The sequence below is a fragment of the Callithrix jacchus genome, chromosome 9 (genome assembly GCF_049354715.1).
Source record: "Callithrix jacchus isolate 240 chromosome 9, calJac240_pri, whole genome shotgun sequence".
NCBI classification, from domain to species: domain Eukaryota; kingdom Metazoa; phylum Chordata; class Mammalia; order Primates; family Cebidae; genus Callithrix; species Callithrix jacchus.
The window spans coordinates 87,942,863-87,958,995 of NC_133510.1; the positions used below are offsets into that span (position 1 = coordinate 87,942,863).

A 16,133-nucleotide genomic window follows, 5' to 3' on the forward strand; every position below is an offset into this window, starting at 1 on the left:
TTCAGAAGAGAAGAATTACAGTGGTTGAATTGACTTAGAAAGACATCTTAAAGACACTATACATGATTCGTGCCTAGAATGACAATTGGGATTTAAGTAAGGAAAGAGGTAGAAGAAAACCATTTAAAGAAAGGTAAATAGTAAAATAGGAATGTATCTTTGTGGAACATAGAAGAGTCTGTCTGTACCAGAGGTTCCATATACTGAAGTAATATAAAATAAGGCTGGATTAAAGAGGAAGCCCAGTTTTAAGTAAGTTTGAAAGTAAAGTAGAAGACTTGAACTTTCCTATTAATAATAAGTAACAAATGAAGATTTTGAAAAATAAGTGTTTTAGAAACTAATATTAGTTTTAAAAAGGTATTCTGAATCTTTTCTAACAATACATACTTCCTCAAATATATTGAAAGAGTAATTTCATAGCTCTTATGAAAAAAATAATGATTTTGGTGATAAAAACTTCAAAATGAAATAGATTGCCAGGAGTCCATTCCTAATACTGTTTACAGGTTAAGGGACTAAGGATAGCAGCTAAAGCAAAAGTAGACTCCAAGGATAGATATTGAGGTTTATTTCAAGTAGAATAAGCACATTTCAATAATATAATTGTAAACTTGCAAATCAAGAAGGTAGCATGTTGTATATTTATGTATATCTATGTACGTATAATCATATGTGTACATGTATATGAATATCTAATTTCTGCATAGCTGGAAATATATGTGTGTGTGTGTGTGTGTGTGTGTGTGTGTGTGTGTGTGTGTGTAACATGCATAATACCGCACTGTGTGAACTCCAGAATTATCAATTGCATATGTTTGTGTATTATATAAGCCACACATCATAATAGTAAGCTGTTACCTGCATACAATGTGCAAATCACTTCTACAAGCCATTAAGAAAATATAATGATGAATTATATATGCCTAACACATATCAGGCACTTAAGTGAGTAAATGAATATATGAGCCTTTCTTGCTATTCTCCTATATCATGTATTCATATCACTTTATTTTTCAATGTATATTGTTTTCTACAAAAACAAAGAGAAACATTTTCTTTAACATTCATGGACTTCTTTCCAAATGGTATGTATGAGATTTAGACTGATAAATTGTTACAGATATTAGAGTAAGCTTGTCAAATGTTATAAAGTAGAATGTTCTATGATGGAATTTAATCAACATGAAGATGAAATTTTGAACGGCTTGGCTTATATCAGAGAGGAAAATCTGTCTTAAAAGCCCTAAACAGACTTTCTTTTAAATTCCATTGTCAATAACAATGTTGTATTAATATTTTGTGTTTTGATTCTTCTCCTCTGCTAGAATGTATGCTCCAGGAAGGGAGGGAATTTAATTAAGCATTCTAGGTACCTGGAACAATTCCCTGCAATTATTATATATTATAATAATATATAATTATATATAATATATATAATCATATATAAAATATATAATATATAATAATACATAAAATATATAATAATATACAAAAGACTGCCTGTTTAGTAGACATTCAACATCTATCAAAGCATCTCAGAGCTTTGCAAAATCCTGGCATTTGGAATATATATATTATTATAATATATAATATATTATATAACATATATATAACATAATATATCTGTTATATATTATATATATAACATAATATATCATATATTATAAATAATATATAATAATATATAATATATATTATTATATATTATATTCACCCATCAATCCATCCATCCATCCATCCAATAATTATATATATATATATATATATATATATATATATATATATATATATATATATGGTCATCCTCTGGATGCATCAAATGTAGGAGAGAATCTGACATTTTCTTTCTTCATAGTAAGAGGAAGGCTTTACTGACAAAGAAGCAGGGTAGAAGACTGCCTGTTTAGTAGACATTCAGCATCTATCATAGCATCTCAGAGCTTTGCAAAATCCTGGCATTTGTAAGCATTAAAAAATATAATCGATCAATATGTTAAATGTGTCATTTCAGATGAAGTTTTCAAATAACAATCAGAAGAGCAAGTTTCCACAGATCTAGCCTATATGAAGCTAATCCTGTAATTTCTTCATTCAAAAATATGTATGAGCCAGGTTCAATGGCTCATGCCTATAATCCCAGCAATTTGGGAGTCGAAGTGGGAGAATTGCTTGAGCCTAGAACTTTCAGATCAGCCTGGACAACGTAGTGGGACCCTTACTCTACAAAAAATTCAAAAGTTAGCCAGATGTGGTTCTGTGTGCCTGTAGTCCCAGCTGCTTAGGAGGCTGACGTGGGAGATCGATTGAGCTCAAGAGATTGAGTCCTCAGTGAGCTATGATCACACCAGTGCACTTCAGCCTGGGCAAGAGAGCAAGGCCCTGCTGCTAAGAGGCAGTAAATACTATAAATAGATAATGAACATATATATGCTTTAAATTACTATTTTCTGAATATAATAATTTTCACATGTGTATGTATTTGAAATATAAGTGTATTTGTGAAGAACATCTTTATGAAAGGTAATTTGGATTCAATTTTCTTCTCTTTAAAAGAGATTCACAGCTTGGACTAAATGAAGTCCAAGTATTATTTATTCATAGCATTTTAGTCTAGAAAGTGTGTTTGAGGGAAATTGAAGAAAAACATAAAGCCCGAAATTGTCAAGAAAGCATGTTCCATCCTTCTTTTTGTCTTTCTTCTAAGTTTTAAACTGGAAATAGCCTATAAAACTGTATCATTAACTAGGAAAACCTATTAACTAGGGAATGACTAATAAAGTATAATATAGCTCTCATTAAACTGGAATTATGAGGTAAAGAGCAGTAAAGTATGATTAATATGCTGATTGAATTTTTAAACATGATGAGTGTGGTATTGATAAGAATATGTGTTTAGAGATTGGGCAGTCTCATTTATAGTCCTTGTTGGCTCTTCCTCAGCTTGTTTGTGAACTTAGTTAAATCATTTGGAACTCATGTAAATTTAGCAGGTAAAGGCAGCCTGGCATAGTGGAAATAAATTTGGAGTAGGTCAGATCTAAATTTCAATTTTGTTACTTACATATGTGATATTTGTAAACTTGAATATGATATTTGAGGTCTTATTTCTTTATTAAGAGAATGTTATGGTAAAATTAGATAAATATATGTGTGTATTTTGGACTCATGAGAAGAGGGACAGAAAACAAAAATAGATATAGAGGAGATCAAGAGTACTTCTAGCTTTCAAATTCCATAATTCTGCAACTAGAACAGTACAGCTTTGTACACAATTTCTCAAATAAAAAGCAAGAGAAACATCATTTCTGATATTTTTCAGCATGAAAATCATGCTTGCAACTCAAACTTTTATCTGTGCCATAATACTTCTAAATGATTCTAATATTAAACATTGTTTAAATTGTCTCTAATTATTTTAGCTAAGCACAATCAGCTGAAAGGGGAAAAAATTAATATTTTCTTTAAATGTTTTTAAAGATCAGAAGATTCCATTATTTGTCAGAAATTACAGCTGTTTTATAAAATCAAACAATTTCAGAATGCTAAAACTCATATTAAAACCCGTAACTTCTACTGAAATAATCTAAGAATTTTCTACCACAAATATTTAGAAATTGATTTTTAATGTCCCAATCCATTTTCAAAGAAAAAGAAAAAAAGTAGTTTTCTATTGGGAAACCAGTCCCCATCTCATAGGACGGCATTTGAAAATGATCTTTTACTTAATCCATAGCTAGATGTTTACTTTTTAGAAAATGTTGTTTGTAATTGAAAATTAAAGACGCTGAAGAAGAAACTAGTTATAGACCAACAGATACAATGTGATTTAATAATTAGATTATTTTGAAGGTGGTTAGTAAAGTCTATGAAGTTTTTGTACAAGTATGAAGTGTTGAAAAACAAAAGAGTAAGATGCTAGTCAGCCATCTTCTTTAAGATAAATTTAAGTTTTACAATTTGTGGAATTCTGTGAAAGGTGACCTTGGTTGTAAATCTGATTAATTCTAATGAAGAATATTAAAGAGTCAGACCTGAAATATCTCCTAAAAAAAGTATATGTTTTGAAGAAAACTGTAGTATATTAATGGACCAGAATTGGAAGGAGACAGAAAAGTTGCGGTTTTGAAGAGAAAGTTAATACTTTAAATTTACCCTAAAAAAAAGTATCTTTGAAGTTATATATGGCTGTTTCATTCAACAAAAACACTTACTGAGCACTATACTGTAGATATAATTTCAAATTTAATTAAATAAGTTCTAAACGTTAACACCACAGGACAGTCTCTGTACTTTATGGTTATACTTAAGTACATGAGGCAGTTTTTTCAAAGTAGAGGTTATTTTCAAAAATAAAAAATTCATTTTAATGCCATTTCAAAAAGAAAACAATATGTCTTACATGAAATAGACTTGTTTTTTCTGTCTGAAAGCATTAATAATGAACATCATCCAATTAAAAATGTGTAATGCATTGCAGCATTAATTTTTAAAGTTGGAGAACCTACCTCTGTGGTTGAGTTGTCTCCATTCCTACAGCAAGGAGTGGTTGAGTGAGAAGGGTGTATTCTCCAAAGAAACCCCACTAAACATAAGCACATGGTTTACTGTGGTTTACACTCCTTAGGAATTTATCTTTAGAAAATTACAGTTTGAGTAACTGCTATTACTATTCTCTAAGATTATTTCTAAATAGACTACTTACATAGAAGCCATGCAATGTTCTCAAAACTGGAAGTCCCTTATATATTTCAGGGAAGTGTAGCTCTGGTATTGGACCTGTTATTTAGTGTAGCACCTGTTATTCAGAACCAAGTAAGGAACCTTTCAACACAAAAAATATGGAGCTATTCATACTTTATTGTCTCTTGCCACAACATTCTCATTATAGTGTCTTCTCCTTAAAGGAAGAGAAAATCACAAAAATGTGACATTTTCATATTACCAAGTTACTTACTTGGATTATAAATTTACAGCTTTTTATAAAATAGTAGGCCAAAGACATAGACAGGTAGTTCAATAAATTAGACACTCAAACACAAATGGACACACACACACACACACACACAGAGAACTTTACCTCCTAATTCTTGCTACATTACTATTTATGACTACACGTATAAATTATTTTGCTTTAATTTATGAATATACTCACCACTAACCTGCCCATTTTGTTGTCTTATTCTCCAAGCTTTCTGCCATCTGTTTCTAATATATATCTGCTGATATAGTTTGGATGTGTGTCCCTGCTCACATCTCTTTGAAATCTAATCCCCAGTGTGGGAGTTGGGGACTGAAAGGGAGGTGATTGGATCACGGTGGAGGATTTCTCACAACTTAGCAGCATACGCTGTGGTACCGTCCTTGCAATAGTGAGTGAGTTCTTGTGAGATCTGGTCATTTAAAACTGTGTAGCACCTCCCGCCTCACTCTCTTGCTCCTACTCTGGCCATGTGACATGTCTGCTCCTAATTCACTTTTGCCATGATTGTGAACTTCTGGGCAGGCCTCAAGAAGCCCAGCAGATGCCATCATACTTCCTGTAGAGTCTGCAGAACCATGAGCCAATCCAATTAAACCTCTTTTCTTTATAAATTATCCAGTCGCAGGTATTTCTTTACAGCAATGTGAGAACAGACCATACATCTGTTTTGAAAACAGTTTTTCCATATCTCCATGATGTTTAACTGCCATTTTGAACATTTTGGGAGCTCTGTTACTTCCGATTAGTCCTTTAGATTTCATAACCGAAATTTACAAATAAACTATTTATCCACTGGATGTTAGAAGCATTTCACATTTAGCTTAATTTTCTACTGTATATAGTGTTTAAAAAGTGAGTGTTTGTCATATCCCTGCTTTCATATTTTTAATATAGACTGCAACTATATACAAAAAGGAAATTGAGTTTTTTTCTCTTTTTTTTATTTAGGTCTTTTTGGGTTTTTTTATCTTATTATTTTTTTCTTTCTTAAAAAAGGGGAAATTGAGTTTTGATTCATCCATCCAGTAATTTGCATATTCATTTTACTTGTACATGGCCTTTACAAAATCCAAATAGTTATATAATTCTGATGTATTTTCCTCAGACACGATCTTAAAGAAAATGTCATTTAGCAGTCTTTAGTATTCTGTGTCTGTTTTTGCAAGGTTCAAAGAAGTCACTACTCATTAATGTTTTATTAAAATATGTGTTAATGTAATACAGTAAAAATCATTCAAATATGAACATTCTTTGAACAACTTCAGAACTTCTGGTAATGTCAAGGTTATAAAGAACTTGAGGAGTGAACAGAAGATAAGTAAAGGACATGAAAGTCTGACAAAAAAACCTTTTGATAAAATCTTAAATTAGAAAAATCATGTTAGAGTTATAAATAATTTTATATAGAGAAAAATCTCTTCTAACTCATGAAAATTAAAAATAGTATTATTTTCCACTGATGCCTTTTATTCATTCTTAGTTTCATAGGCCTTAATTCCAGGTAGCAGGCAGGTAATATTACCTGGAAATATGCATGTCATTGCATCCTAAAGCATACAAAATTTACCTTCCTATAATTTTCTTTATGATACTAATATATTACAGAATATTCAACAAGATATTGACTTCTAAGGGTAACTTTTAGTCAGGTAAAGCCAAGTTTTGATTATGTTACCATCACTTGGCTTTTATCTGCTTTTATCTGATTTGCCTACATTTTCACATTTTAAAAATGAAGGTGGCAGTATGCATCCTTCAGAATTGTAATAAAGATGGAAAGAGACAGCAAATTTAAAGTACAAGCCAGAATCTGGAATATTATTGGACTCTTAAGTCCCTATAATTTCATCAATGTGACATTTTCAGTAAAGTCATATGAGTGAATTGACATTGGCAGAGAATTGAAGAGCAAATGGATAATGAGAAAATATGGGCAATAAGTACCTAATACTCTACTACAAGTCCAGTAGATTTGATGATAAAAAATATAATTATTACATAATAAAGATATTTAAAAATATGTGAATTATCATAATACTTTTAATTAATTGGCACATTTGTAAGTGATGTTATTCTAACTGTAAGCTCCTCTAATAAAATAATTACTTGATATCCACTATCCATGTCAATTGTTGCAGTTTCATTGGAGAAGTCAAAACTGACTTTTACATTTCCTATGAAAATATTAACACTGTAATCCCACTCTAGATGTTTTATTTTTCTTCATATAAAAACAAGAAAAATGTAATATCTTATAAATAACTGTGACCAAGTTAAACTCTTTTTGTTCTACACATTATGAAATCTGGATCTTTTAAAATCTTCTTTTTCTTTTTATTTCAACTGTTCGACTTGAAGTAACATATAGCCACATCTCATGGAATTATTATTATGGTTAGCAAGAGTTATTATCTAACAGTATTAAAAATTACATTTTAGTAGTCTTTTAAATTATTGTTTAAACCACTAAGTCTGATTCTTGGACTGAAACTTTTGGCCAGGAATTTTGAGACACAAATTTGTTAGGTGTTTTTTTTTTTTTTTTTTTTTTTTGGACCCAGACAATTAATTAAACAAAAACACTAACACTTCAGCTCTTAACTAGAACTAGAAGATGAAAATTAATTGCTATTACATGAAGAGCACATTTACATGGTTAGTGGACTCATCTAATATGGATTAATTTTCAAATCTACTTTTTAGCAGAGTAAACACATAATAAATAATTGTTGATTTAATAGTATCTTTTAACAACTTGTTACAATCCTAAGTAACAACAATCTAAGACAGTTTAATGAAATAGTCAACAATTATTCCAGGCACAATTAAATATAACAGTTATTAGTAACTACAGAATAATATTTGAAGAGCTAAGACAGTAGTTAGTTTTGACAGCAATTGATGTTATCCAGAAAAAGACAAATTTCATCTGTATTATATAAGAGAACTAGTTGTACATATGTTAGCTACATTTATTCTTTGTTTAAAAAATTAACATTTTGATGACAGAATCCATGCATGCTCTATTGATAATACATTAAAGCATGATGTTTCTAACTGTAATATTTTAGTTCTTATCCATTTATATGATCATTTTCTTTCTTAAATTGTTTTACTCTGACTTGTATTTTTGTTATTATTTTTTCTTTCAAACCAATTTTTTACACTAGCTAATGTGCAAAAATAAATGGGCATGGTTAAATGTGAAATGCATTTGTCAGATGAATTAAACTGGAGTGAAATAATATAATAAATCCTCAGGCTAGTTATGTTTATTGTTGCCAAATGTCTCCCTGCTAAGAACTAATAAGCGTGAAAAGGGATAATGAAAGTTTCCATGAACAATTTTTGGGAGATATATCCACAAGTCTTCACTATCTGGGACTGTGGAAATAAGCATTTGTTTTATACAAGTTCCATATGAAGATGTTATAAAGATGGAATTAAGAAAATAGAGTCAAATAGAAAACAATTACATTATGACAGTTTCTAATATTATTTGGCTCACAGAAGAAAATTAACAGAAAAGTTCCATTGAAAGGAATACATGTTGAATGAATATGCACTAACTAGAATGAAGATTTTTAATTAAAATTTTCAAAGACTCTAAGTGATCTTGAAAATCTAATTTACTAAAAATTAGTATTTTGTCAAAAATTTACTTTAGCAAAGTTAATATGAGAAAATATGGGGGTAAAGGCTGAAATGTAGTGTTACATAAAACTGACCTGTTTCAATGGAATATGCATATTCTTCAAGGGTAAAAAGGATGCTCTCAACTGTAAGCATCACTTATGCCATTGTTCGTTAATTACAAATATTTGTTAATGCTTTGTTGTAAATATAGTGCAATTGAATAGAACCCTGAAGAAGACATTTTTAAAAAATTAGTGAGGAGTCTTGGAATAGACCTTTCTCAAACTGATCAAATAAACAGGACTTATATGACCTGATTTTCAGAATTCCTGTTAGAACAGTGTGTAATAAAAAATGTGGGACCTAGGTAGCTTATGGATTGTTAAATTTCATTCTTAACCGTTTATTGGGTTACCCTTTTGATTATTCAGTCAACTTAAAAGTTTAAACACCCAGGCATCAACTATTTCAGTGGGAAACCAGAAAACCAAAATAACCAGCATTCCATGGAGTAGTTATCAATAGAAAGAAGGGCTTTTAGTTACGTTAGAGGCCACATGAAGGAAAATCAATCTAGTTCTGAAACAAATCACAAAACCTGTTTAGATTTTATAGCTAGAAACCACTCACTTACGGAATTTGAAAAGCCCTCCAAGAAAGAAGTATGAAAACAGTGTAAGAATGACAGAATTTAAAGAAGACATTATTTCTAGCACCACAATTTTAGCGCCACATTCAAGCCGTCATTGTGCAAAAACCACCATGCAGCATCTTTAAGAAAAATTTAATACATTGGTATGTAAAAAAATAAAACCTGGGAAAACAGTACATATTCAATGCCTCAAAGATTTAAATATTAAATATGCATGATAGATAGTATAACAGGTAAATAAACAGGCAAAATCCATGAATAAAACACTATACATTTATCAAAATGAGATTCCCAACCCAATATGTATATTAGCTTTTGCAGTCATTGCGAATTATTTTTTCAAAATAAATATAGACAAAAACTGTATTAATCCCATATTGATTTTTTAAGCACCTTGATTATTAACACCAGTAGTAACATTAGTAACAAATACTGTGAATATTTTTGTGACTATCAAGTGTACCAAACATAACTGATTTTCTTATTTATATGCCTCGTAAATTTATATGAGTAAGAAAAATAAATGTGTCATTGTTCAATTGGAATTTTGAGAAACAGAAATTTTATTAATTTTTATAATGTACAAAAATACTTTTACTCACTGAAGAAGCTAAAAAGCAATCTCAGAAACAAGAAAAGTCACAATATTACATTGAGGAAATCCAAATATGATACAAACAACCTGTTTGATATTTACTTTTTCTTTATTTTCAATGTTAGACTTTATCTACCTAAAGTGCATTTTAAATGATTATAATTTAAAGTTGGACACAGCAATGACCTTACCAAAAACTGTTATTTGAATATTGTAATATCTACCTCAAACCCAAACTTGCCCAATGTAACTCATTCACAGCACTTAAGTTGATGTAAACGCTTTGCTGCTAAAAATTGGTTCTGGTCACTTTCATTAAAATGTTTAATTTTTTTCTCCATGCTTTACTTATGCTGTATCTGCTGTTAAGTAATAAAATATGGAAAGGATTTTGAAATAATTTCTATATCCAGACACATAATGTTGGGTATATCAATGAAAATCCAATGACGTATTACTATACATCATGAAGGTGCTCAAAGCATTTTACATATTAAATTACTTATCAAAACACAGTATATATATAGACCTTGACATTTTTTAAAGAACCAAGGATTTAACAATAAAATTTTTTAAAGGACCAGAACAAATCTTGAGCAGAAAACAGATTATGTAGCAAAGAAGTGACTTCTTGAAAAATAGAGCATACTCATCAAGACATAGGTTCAACAAATATATAAGCGATTGATTAGTTGACTTATATTCTCACCTGCAAATATGCACCAGACTGTTGTTAAAGAAACATAAAATCTATAACAATAATGTTGCAGAAAAGGGAAACAAATTGTAAAAGATTTGTTAGTCATACACATTTTTGTTCTAGGAGTCCATCAGTAAGTTTAGCTCTAATATCAATACTTTGAGGCAAGAGTCTCTTGCTATTTTATTTTCATATGGGTAGTTTTAGAATGATTATGCATTGACCATATTAAATTGCTTCTTTTTTATTTTTTTCATTTCTGGAGTAATCATAGGACAAAGTGTAATGACTTTGCAATGAAGGCCAATATGTGATTCCCTCAGAGATGTGTTATTTTACTCCTTAATTTATTCTCTATATATTTATAGATTTGGGAATTTATGTGATAACAAAAAGCTCTCACTAAATGCAATGAGAGAATAAGCTGTATAAATTACTGATCAAATAATACAAATCAAGCTTTTAATCACACCTAAAATATTGTTTAGATGAAACATTATATATTCACTTAAGTGCTTGTTAAAAACTCATTTTCTATAGCATTTTCATTTTGCTTCAAAATTGCCATAAAGCTGTCTTGTAATATTACACAATGTGTTTTCTTAAATTGTAATTATTATTTGCTGAAGGAATTATACCAAACAATGAAAATCCTACAAACTGTTTTTTAAAATATAGGTTTACATTGTGGATAAGTACAAAAAGATTTAAAGAGTCATCAGCAGCTTCAAATACAACATAATAATATTAGGGGGGAAAATTGTACCATATGGTAAATTTCTAGTCAATAGGAACATCCTTTAGAATGTAGAAACACTGTTAAGAATAAAAGTTAGATCTAAAGAAAAGCTATAGTTTAATGCAATTCCATCTATTTCATTTTGAAGTATGTATTTTAGAAGCATGTGAAATTATATGTGTTTCAATACTTTACACAAAAAGTACTACCCTCCTTATATGTTACATCCCATTTTTGGTTAAAGAAAAAAAAGCTTATATTAAAAATAAAATCCTTCCCATGCCTTTAGTCCCAGCTTCTAGGAAGGCCGAGGTGAGATGAGAGCATCACTTGTGCCCAACAGATGGAGGCTTCGGTGAGCTGAGATCTAATTCATGCCACTGCACTCCAACCTGGGTGACAGCAAAACACTGTATCATACTTATTTCTACTTATTACCTAGAATAATGCTTGGAAGGCACTTGGTTTAGCTTTCTGTAGTGGAAAAAAATGTTTATATTAGTCATTTGTGAAATCTGCTTACTGTTTTATTGAACTCTCCTTTTTATTTTAAATAGATATATCAAAATTATAAAGTTACTTCAGTATTTTATTACTCAGACACTCTTCTCCCTCTACCCCCACCCTTAGCCCCAGCATTCTCCCTATGTAAAGTGTTCTCATAAATACATATTTAGTATCCAGGAAATAGTTTATTTACAAAGTATTTTTACTGCTGAGGCAAGATGAGGGTTTGCTATTACTGTTATTGTTATTTAAAATGGACCAAAATACATTCAATTCTGTTATGTGGAGAAAAAAATTAAGGTATATCTTTCCAATGTACAAATAGTAAGATGAAGGAGGGTAAGTTTCCAAGAAGCTTTCTTAATGCATGTTAGGCCACTGGTTTATCATCTAAGAAACTCTTGCTTCTATGCTTAGTAATATTTCTGTTGCTTCAAAGAGTTCTTGGAGTTTCTTGAAGGACTACTGATTGATTTACAGGGAATAGTTCAGCATAGAATAATTCTGGCTAAAACGCAGAAGTCAACTTCAGTAGGCATCTCTCTTAGTTGTTAATCTTTCCACTGAGATTGGCCTTCACAAGTGCCAGCCATGAAAGTCTCTAAATTCCTAAGCTATGCTCTGTCTCTAACTTGGTTACAGACTTGTGCCTGTAGACATGAGTTTGGCCTCTATCGTGTCCTGCATGCCCTGTACTAAATCATTAGCCTTTAACTTTACCCTGCCTTCCACTATGCTCTTGATGGACTAAAAGTAAATTATGTTCCCTTTATGGAGGTTCATTAACTCCTTTGAATTTGTTTTCCTAATCATAATTTTAAGATTCAAAACCAAAATGCAGTTTTCTGTATTTAAAGAGCTTCTAAATATAAAATGAACATTTACAATCAGTATTCACCATCATATTGCATCAAATTTAAAATTACAGACCTATTTCCTCTTGGCCTAATGTTTGCTGACTCTTCTATTTGGATGTATATTTTTTAAATATTTAAAACTTTAGTTGAAAAAGTAGTAATCTCAAAAAACATCCTATTTTTTTTCTCTAACCTTATTTAAGTACAAAAGCATCACAACAGAGAATCGTGTGGTTTCAACCTTTGCCTCAAGCCAGTACTGAGGAAGCCCTGGAATGCTTCACTCTGCTGCTTTCCAAACCCTTTCCCCACAGAAAGCCCTGTGCTCTTGCTTAATCCTAAGGAGATTTCAAGCAGAGGATTATAATTATTTAATAGTATTTTTGATATGGCATCCTGGGGTCTTATCGAGTAAACATTCTTAATCCACTACTCATTCTTATGACTATTAACTTGTTTTTAACATTTCACAGTTGTAAGTCAATAGAAACTAATCTTCGTCTACTAGTTCAAGAAGCTCATCTGATTAGTGAAGGAGAGAGAAAAGAGTCACTGGAAGGGGATGTAAAAAGTCAGTTTTAAGAGATGCTGAAAATATAGAAGAAAGGGGAAACTGATGGCAAGGGATTCTAGATTATATGGAAGGATTGGAATCTGGAGCACAGTTTAAGGCGCTGGGTTTAAGAGGAAAAGAACCTCTTCTGTTGTGACAAGTAAGAAAGGTACCCTTACACATACATATGTCACCACATATAGGACTGCTCACACATGCTCAGAAAGGGGCCTGAAGTATAATGATTGCAGTGGTGAAAGAAAGAAGGAACCAGATTAGTAGGTTACCCAAGGAGGTGGACTAGATCTTATTTCTGATTAGATATTTGTGCTTAAAAAATGAATACCCAATGTTGACTGACTGACTGACTAATCTGAGTTACTTCAGAATCCAAGAGGAAAAACATACTTTAGTAGGATGATGATGTAAAGACAAGTTGTTTTGTTATGTTGTAAATGGTAGTAAGATCGGTGATAGTGCTTTGTACATAATCATAAAGTCAGTCTTGACAGTAATCCTGATGTGCACATATTATTTCTCTCACTTATAAAACTGATGTTCAGAAAGACAATCTTTCAAGTCACAAAGCTGTATTTTATGTAGCCAAAGTAAAACTCATGAATATCTTGATATTCTAGATCTAATACCCTTTCCATTTTACCATGAACTCCTTTTCCTGAAAAAGATCTTCACTCAATGGGGCTATTTATAAGACAAAGTAACGTGTGTTTAATTTATAATAATTTAAATAATTATAAAAATTTAAACTATTTATGAAAATAATAACAAATATAAATACCTAAAAACTAAGAAGATTTATCATTTTATAGTTGTGAAATACCAATGAGATTTGAGTAGATAGAAGGAAACTATTATATCTATTTAATATTTTTAGTCCTCTCCCTCTGTTTAACCTAAACACATATTATACCAATCTTGATTATACAGTATTAGCTTGTAAAAAAAAATAAGTTCAACAAAGATACTTCTGTTAAACTCTAAGATCATAGGTTTTTCAAATTCATGTTTTTGACTTAAATATATTTCTTACTTTAAAATATAATTTATTTGGTTCATATTAAGTGAAAGTACACATTTAATTTCACTGTCTAGGTTGTTCAGTTAAGGGAATACCAATATCACCAATGATAACAAATACAAGACCTTCTAAAAAAGAACGTATATCATTCCGTGACAATCCTGTACAACTCAGTGGTGGATGGGGAAGTGGCAAAAAGAAGGCAAAAATTTCCAACTAATCCTTAAGGCTTCAGCATTCAAAACATATGGCAAACTGTTTTCATGAAGTCTGGATATCTAGTCATGTTACCAATTGGATACAAGGTTTTAGAGAACTGTATTTAATTTGGTTTATTATCCATATTTACAATTTTGTCTTCTAATGGAGTTATCTTGTTTCTCATCTGTAAAATGGAGTTTTACAGTTCTTCCTGTGTTCCTGTGAAATGGCCTTCATAGAATTCTTGAAATATTGTAATGGAACTTGCATATCCAGTGTCTTTAATTGAAATGTTTATGAAACATGTGTTCAAGATAGCTTTTCGTACCAATAATAAATTTTAATGCTGTACACATATATGAGAATGTAACTGTCTTATTGACACTGTTTAATGTAGCATTAATGAATCATTAATGTGTTAATAAACTTTATTCTACCAGATTATTGTAACTGAGTATTTCAAAGATAAATTAATATATGGAATAATTGAAAATAAACAATGATAATGGCCTTTATTTTTTAAATTTTAAATAATCTTTAATAAATTAGAGAGTAATGTTAAAATATATATTCAGTTTAAATTAAAATAGAATTTTAAGTAATTATCAATTGGATAATTGGATATTTTATCTTTAATGTCATGTTTACTACCCTTATTTATAGAGGTAGATGCTAATTCTGGTTCATTAACATTTTTCTACTAATTCAAAAAATACTTTATCATCATTTTAGTTTTTCTTTAAGGTACCTTAAAATTGTCATTTAAAAGTACCTTTTCAAAATTCAAACATATTTTTTAACACTAGCCTATTTTCTAAAATGAGACCCATTTTATGAAAGTCTTACTATTGTGTGATTAATGTTCTACCATAGCTTAGTAAATTCAGTGTACAAAATAGTGTGCTTACACTTAGTTCTCATAGATCTATTACTCTCCTGAGTCTGGAACTTTTTTCATAAAGCTAAATTCATAGTTTTTCAATTACTTTCCATAGCTATGTTGCTTAACAATAGCATCCAGTGAACTTTAGTGGTTTTTTTCCTGTATTTTATTAAAATATTTCATCTAAAGATGACTAAAGAGATATAGAGATATGTATTAATTTGTATCCCCCATCTATTTTTGAATCCCTATTGCATTGCAAACCTGTAAATCTTTTTAGCTTGATTGAGATAGAAACATTAATGAAATTTGAACTGTCAATCAATAAGGAAAATGTAGATCATATGTGGTGTCCTAGAATTTCCACTCCATGCGTAGTTGTTTTATGAACATGCTGTTATGTCATCCTTTTAATAACAACACCCACAAACCAACATGCTGTAATGATGGAAAATATTTTATCTGAGCTTGTTGTGTATCCAGCAGGAGAAAAGGCACATTAAAGCTGATATTGATGGTGTTTTATGGATTATATACTGAATCAAATGAAGTGGAAAAACTGGTATGAGAACAGAAATTCTTACGATTGAACTGTTTCAACCCCAAAATAACTTTAATCTGTTTCCTTAATGTAAGTTTCCTTACAATTACAATTACAATTACAATTCCTGTGTAATTATTTCATAATATTAACTTTGAGGATGATGATTGGTGCTGATGTTCCTAAATTTGTAGGTGATGATTGATATATATGTCAATAAAATAGTTTCCTAATTATAGTGTGAAA

General features: G+C 30.3%; 1 protein-coding gene across 6 annotated transcripts in view; it reads left to right on the forward strand.

Moving 5' to 3' along the window:
- The window catches only part of LRRIQ1 (leucine rich repeats and IQ motif containing 1), a 208,868-nt gene extending 192,735 nt beyond the window's left edge, over positions 1–16,133 (forward strand). For 5 of the 6 annotated variants that reach the window (XM_035257158.3, XM_035257159.3, XM_078338073.1 and 2 more), the window contains one exon: positions 14,337–16,133. In XM_035257158.3, the coding sequence (XP_035113049.3) occupies positions 14,337–14,482 (146 nt within the window). In that variant the 3' untranslated portion in view covers positions 14,483–16,133. The remainder of the gene's footprint in view (positions 1–14,336) is intronic. The other variant, XM_035257163.3, reaches the window with a different exon arrangement.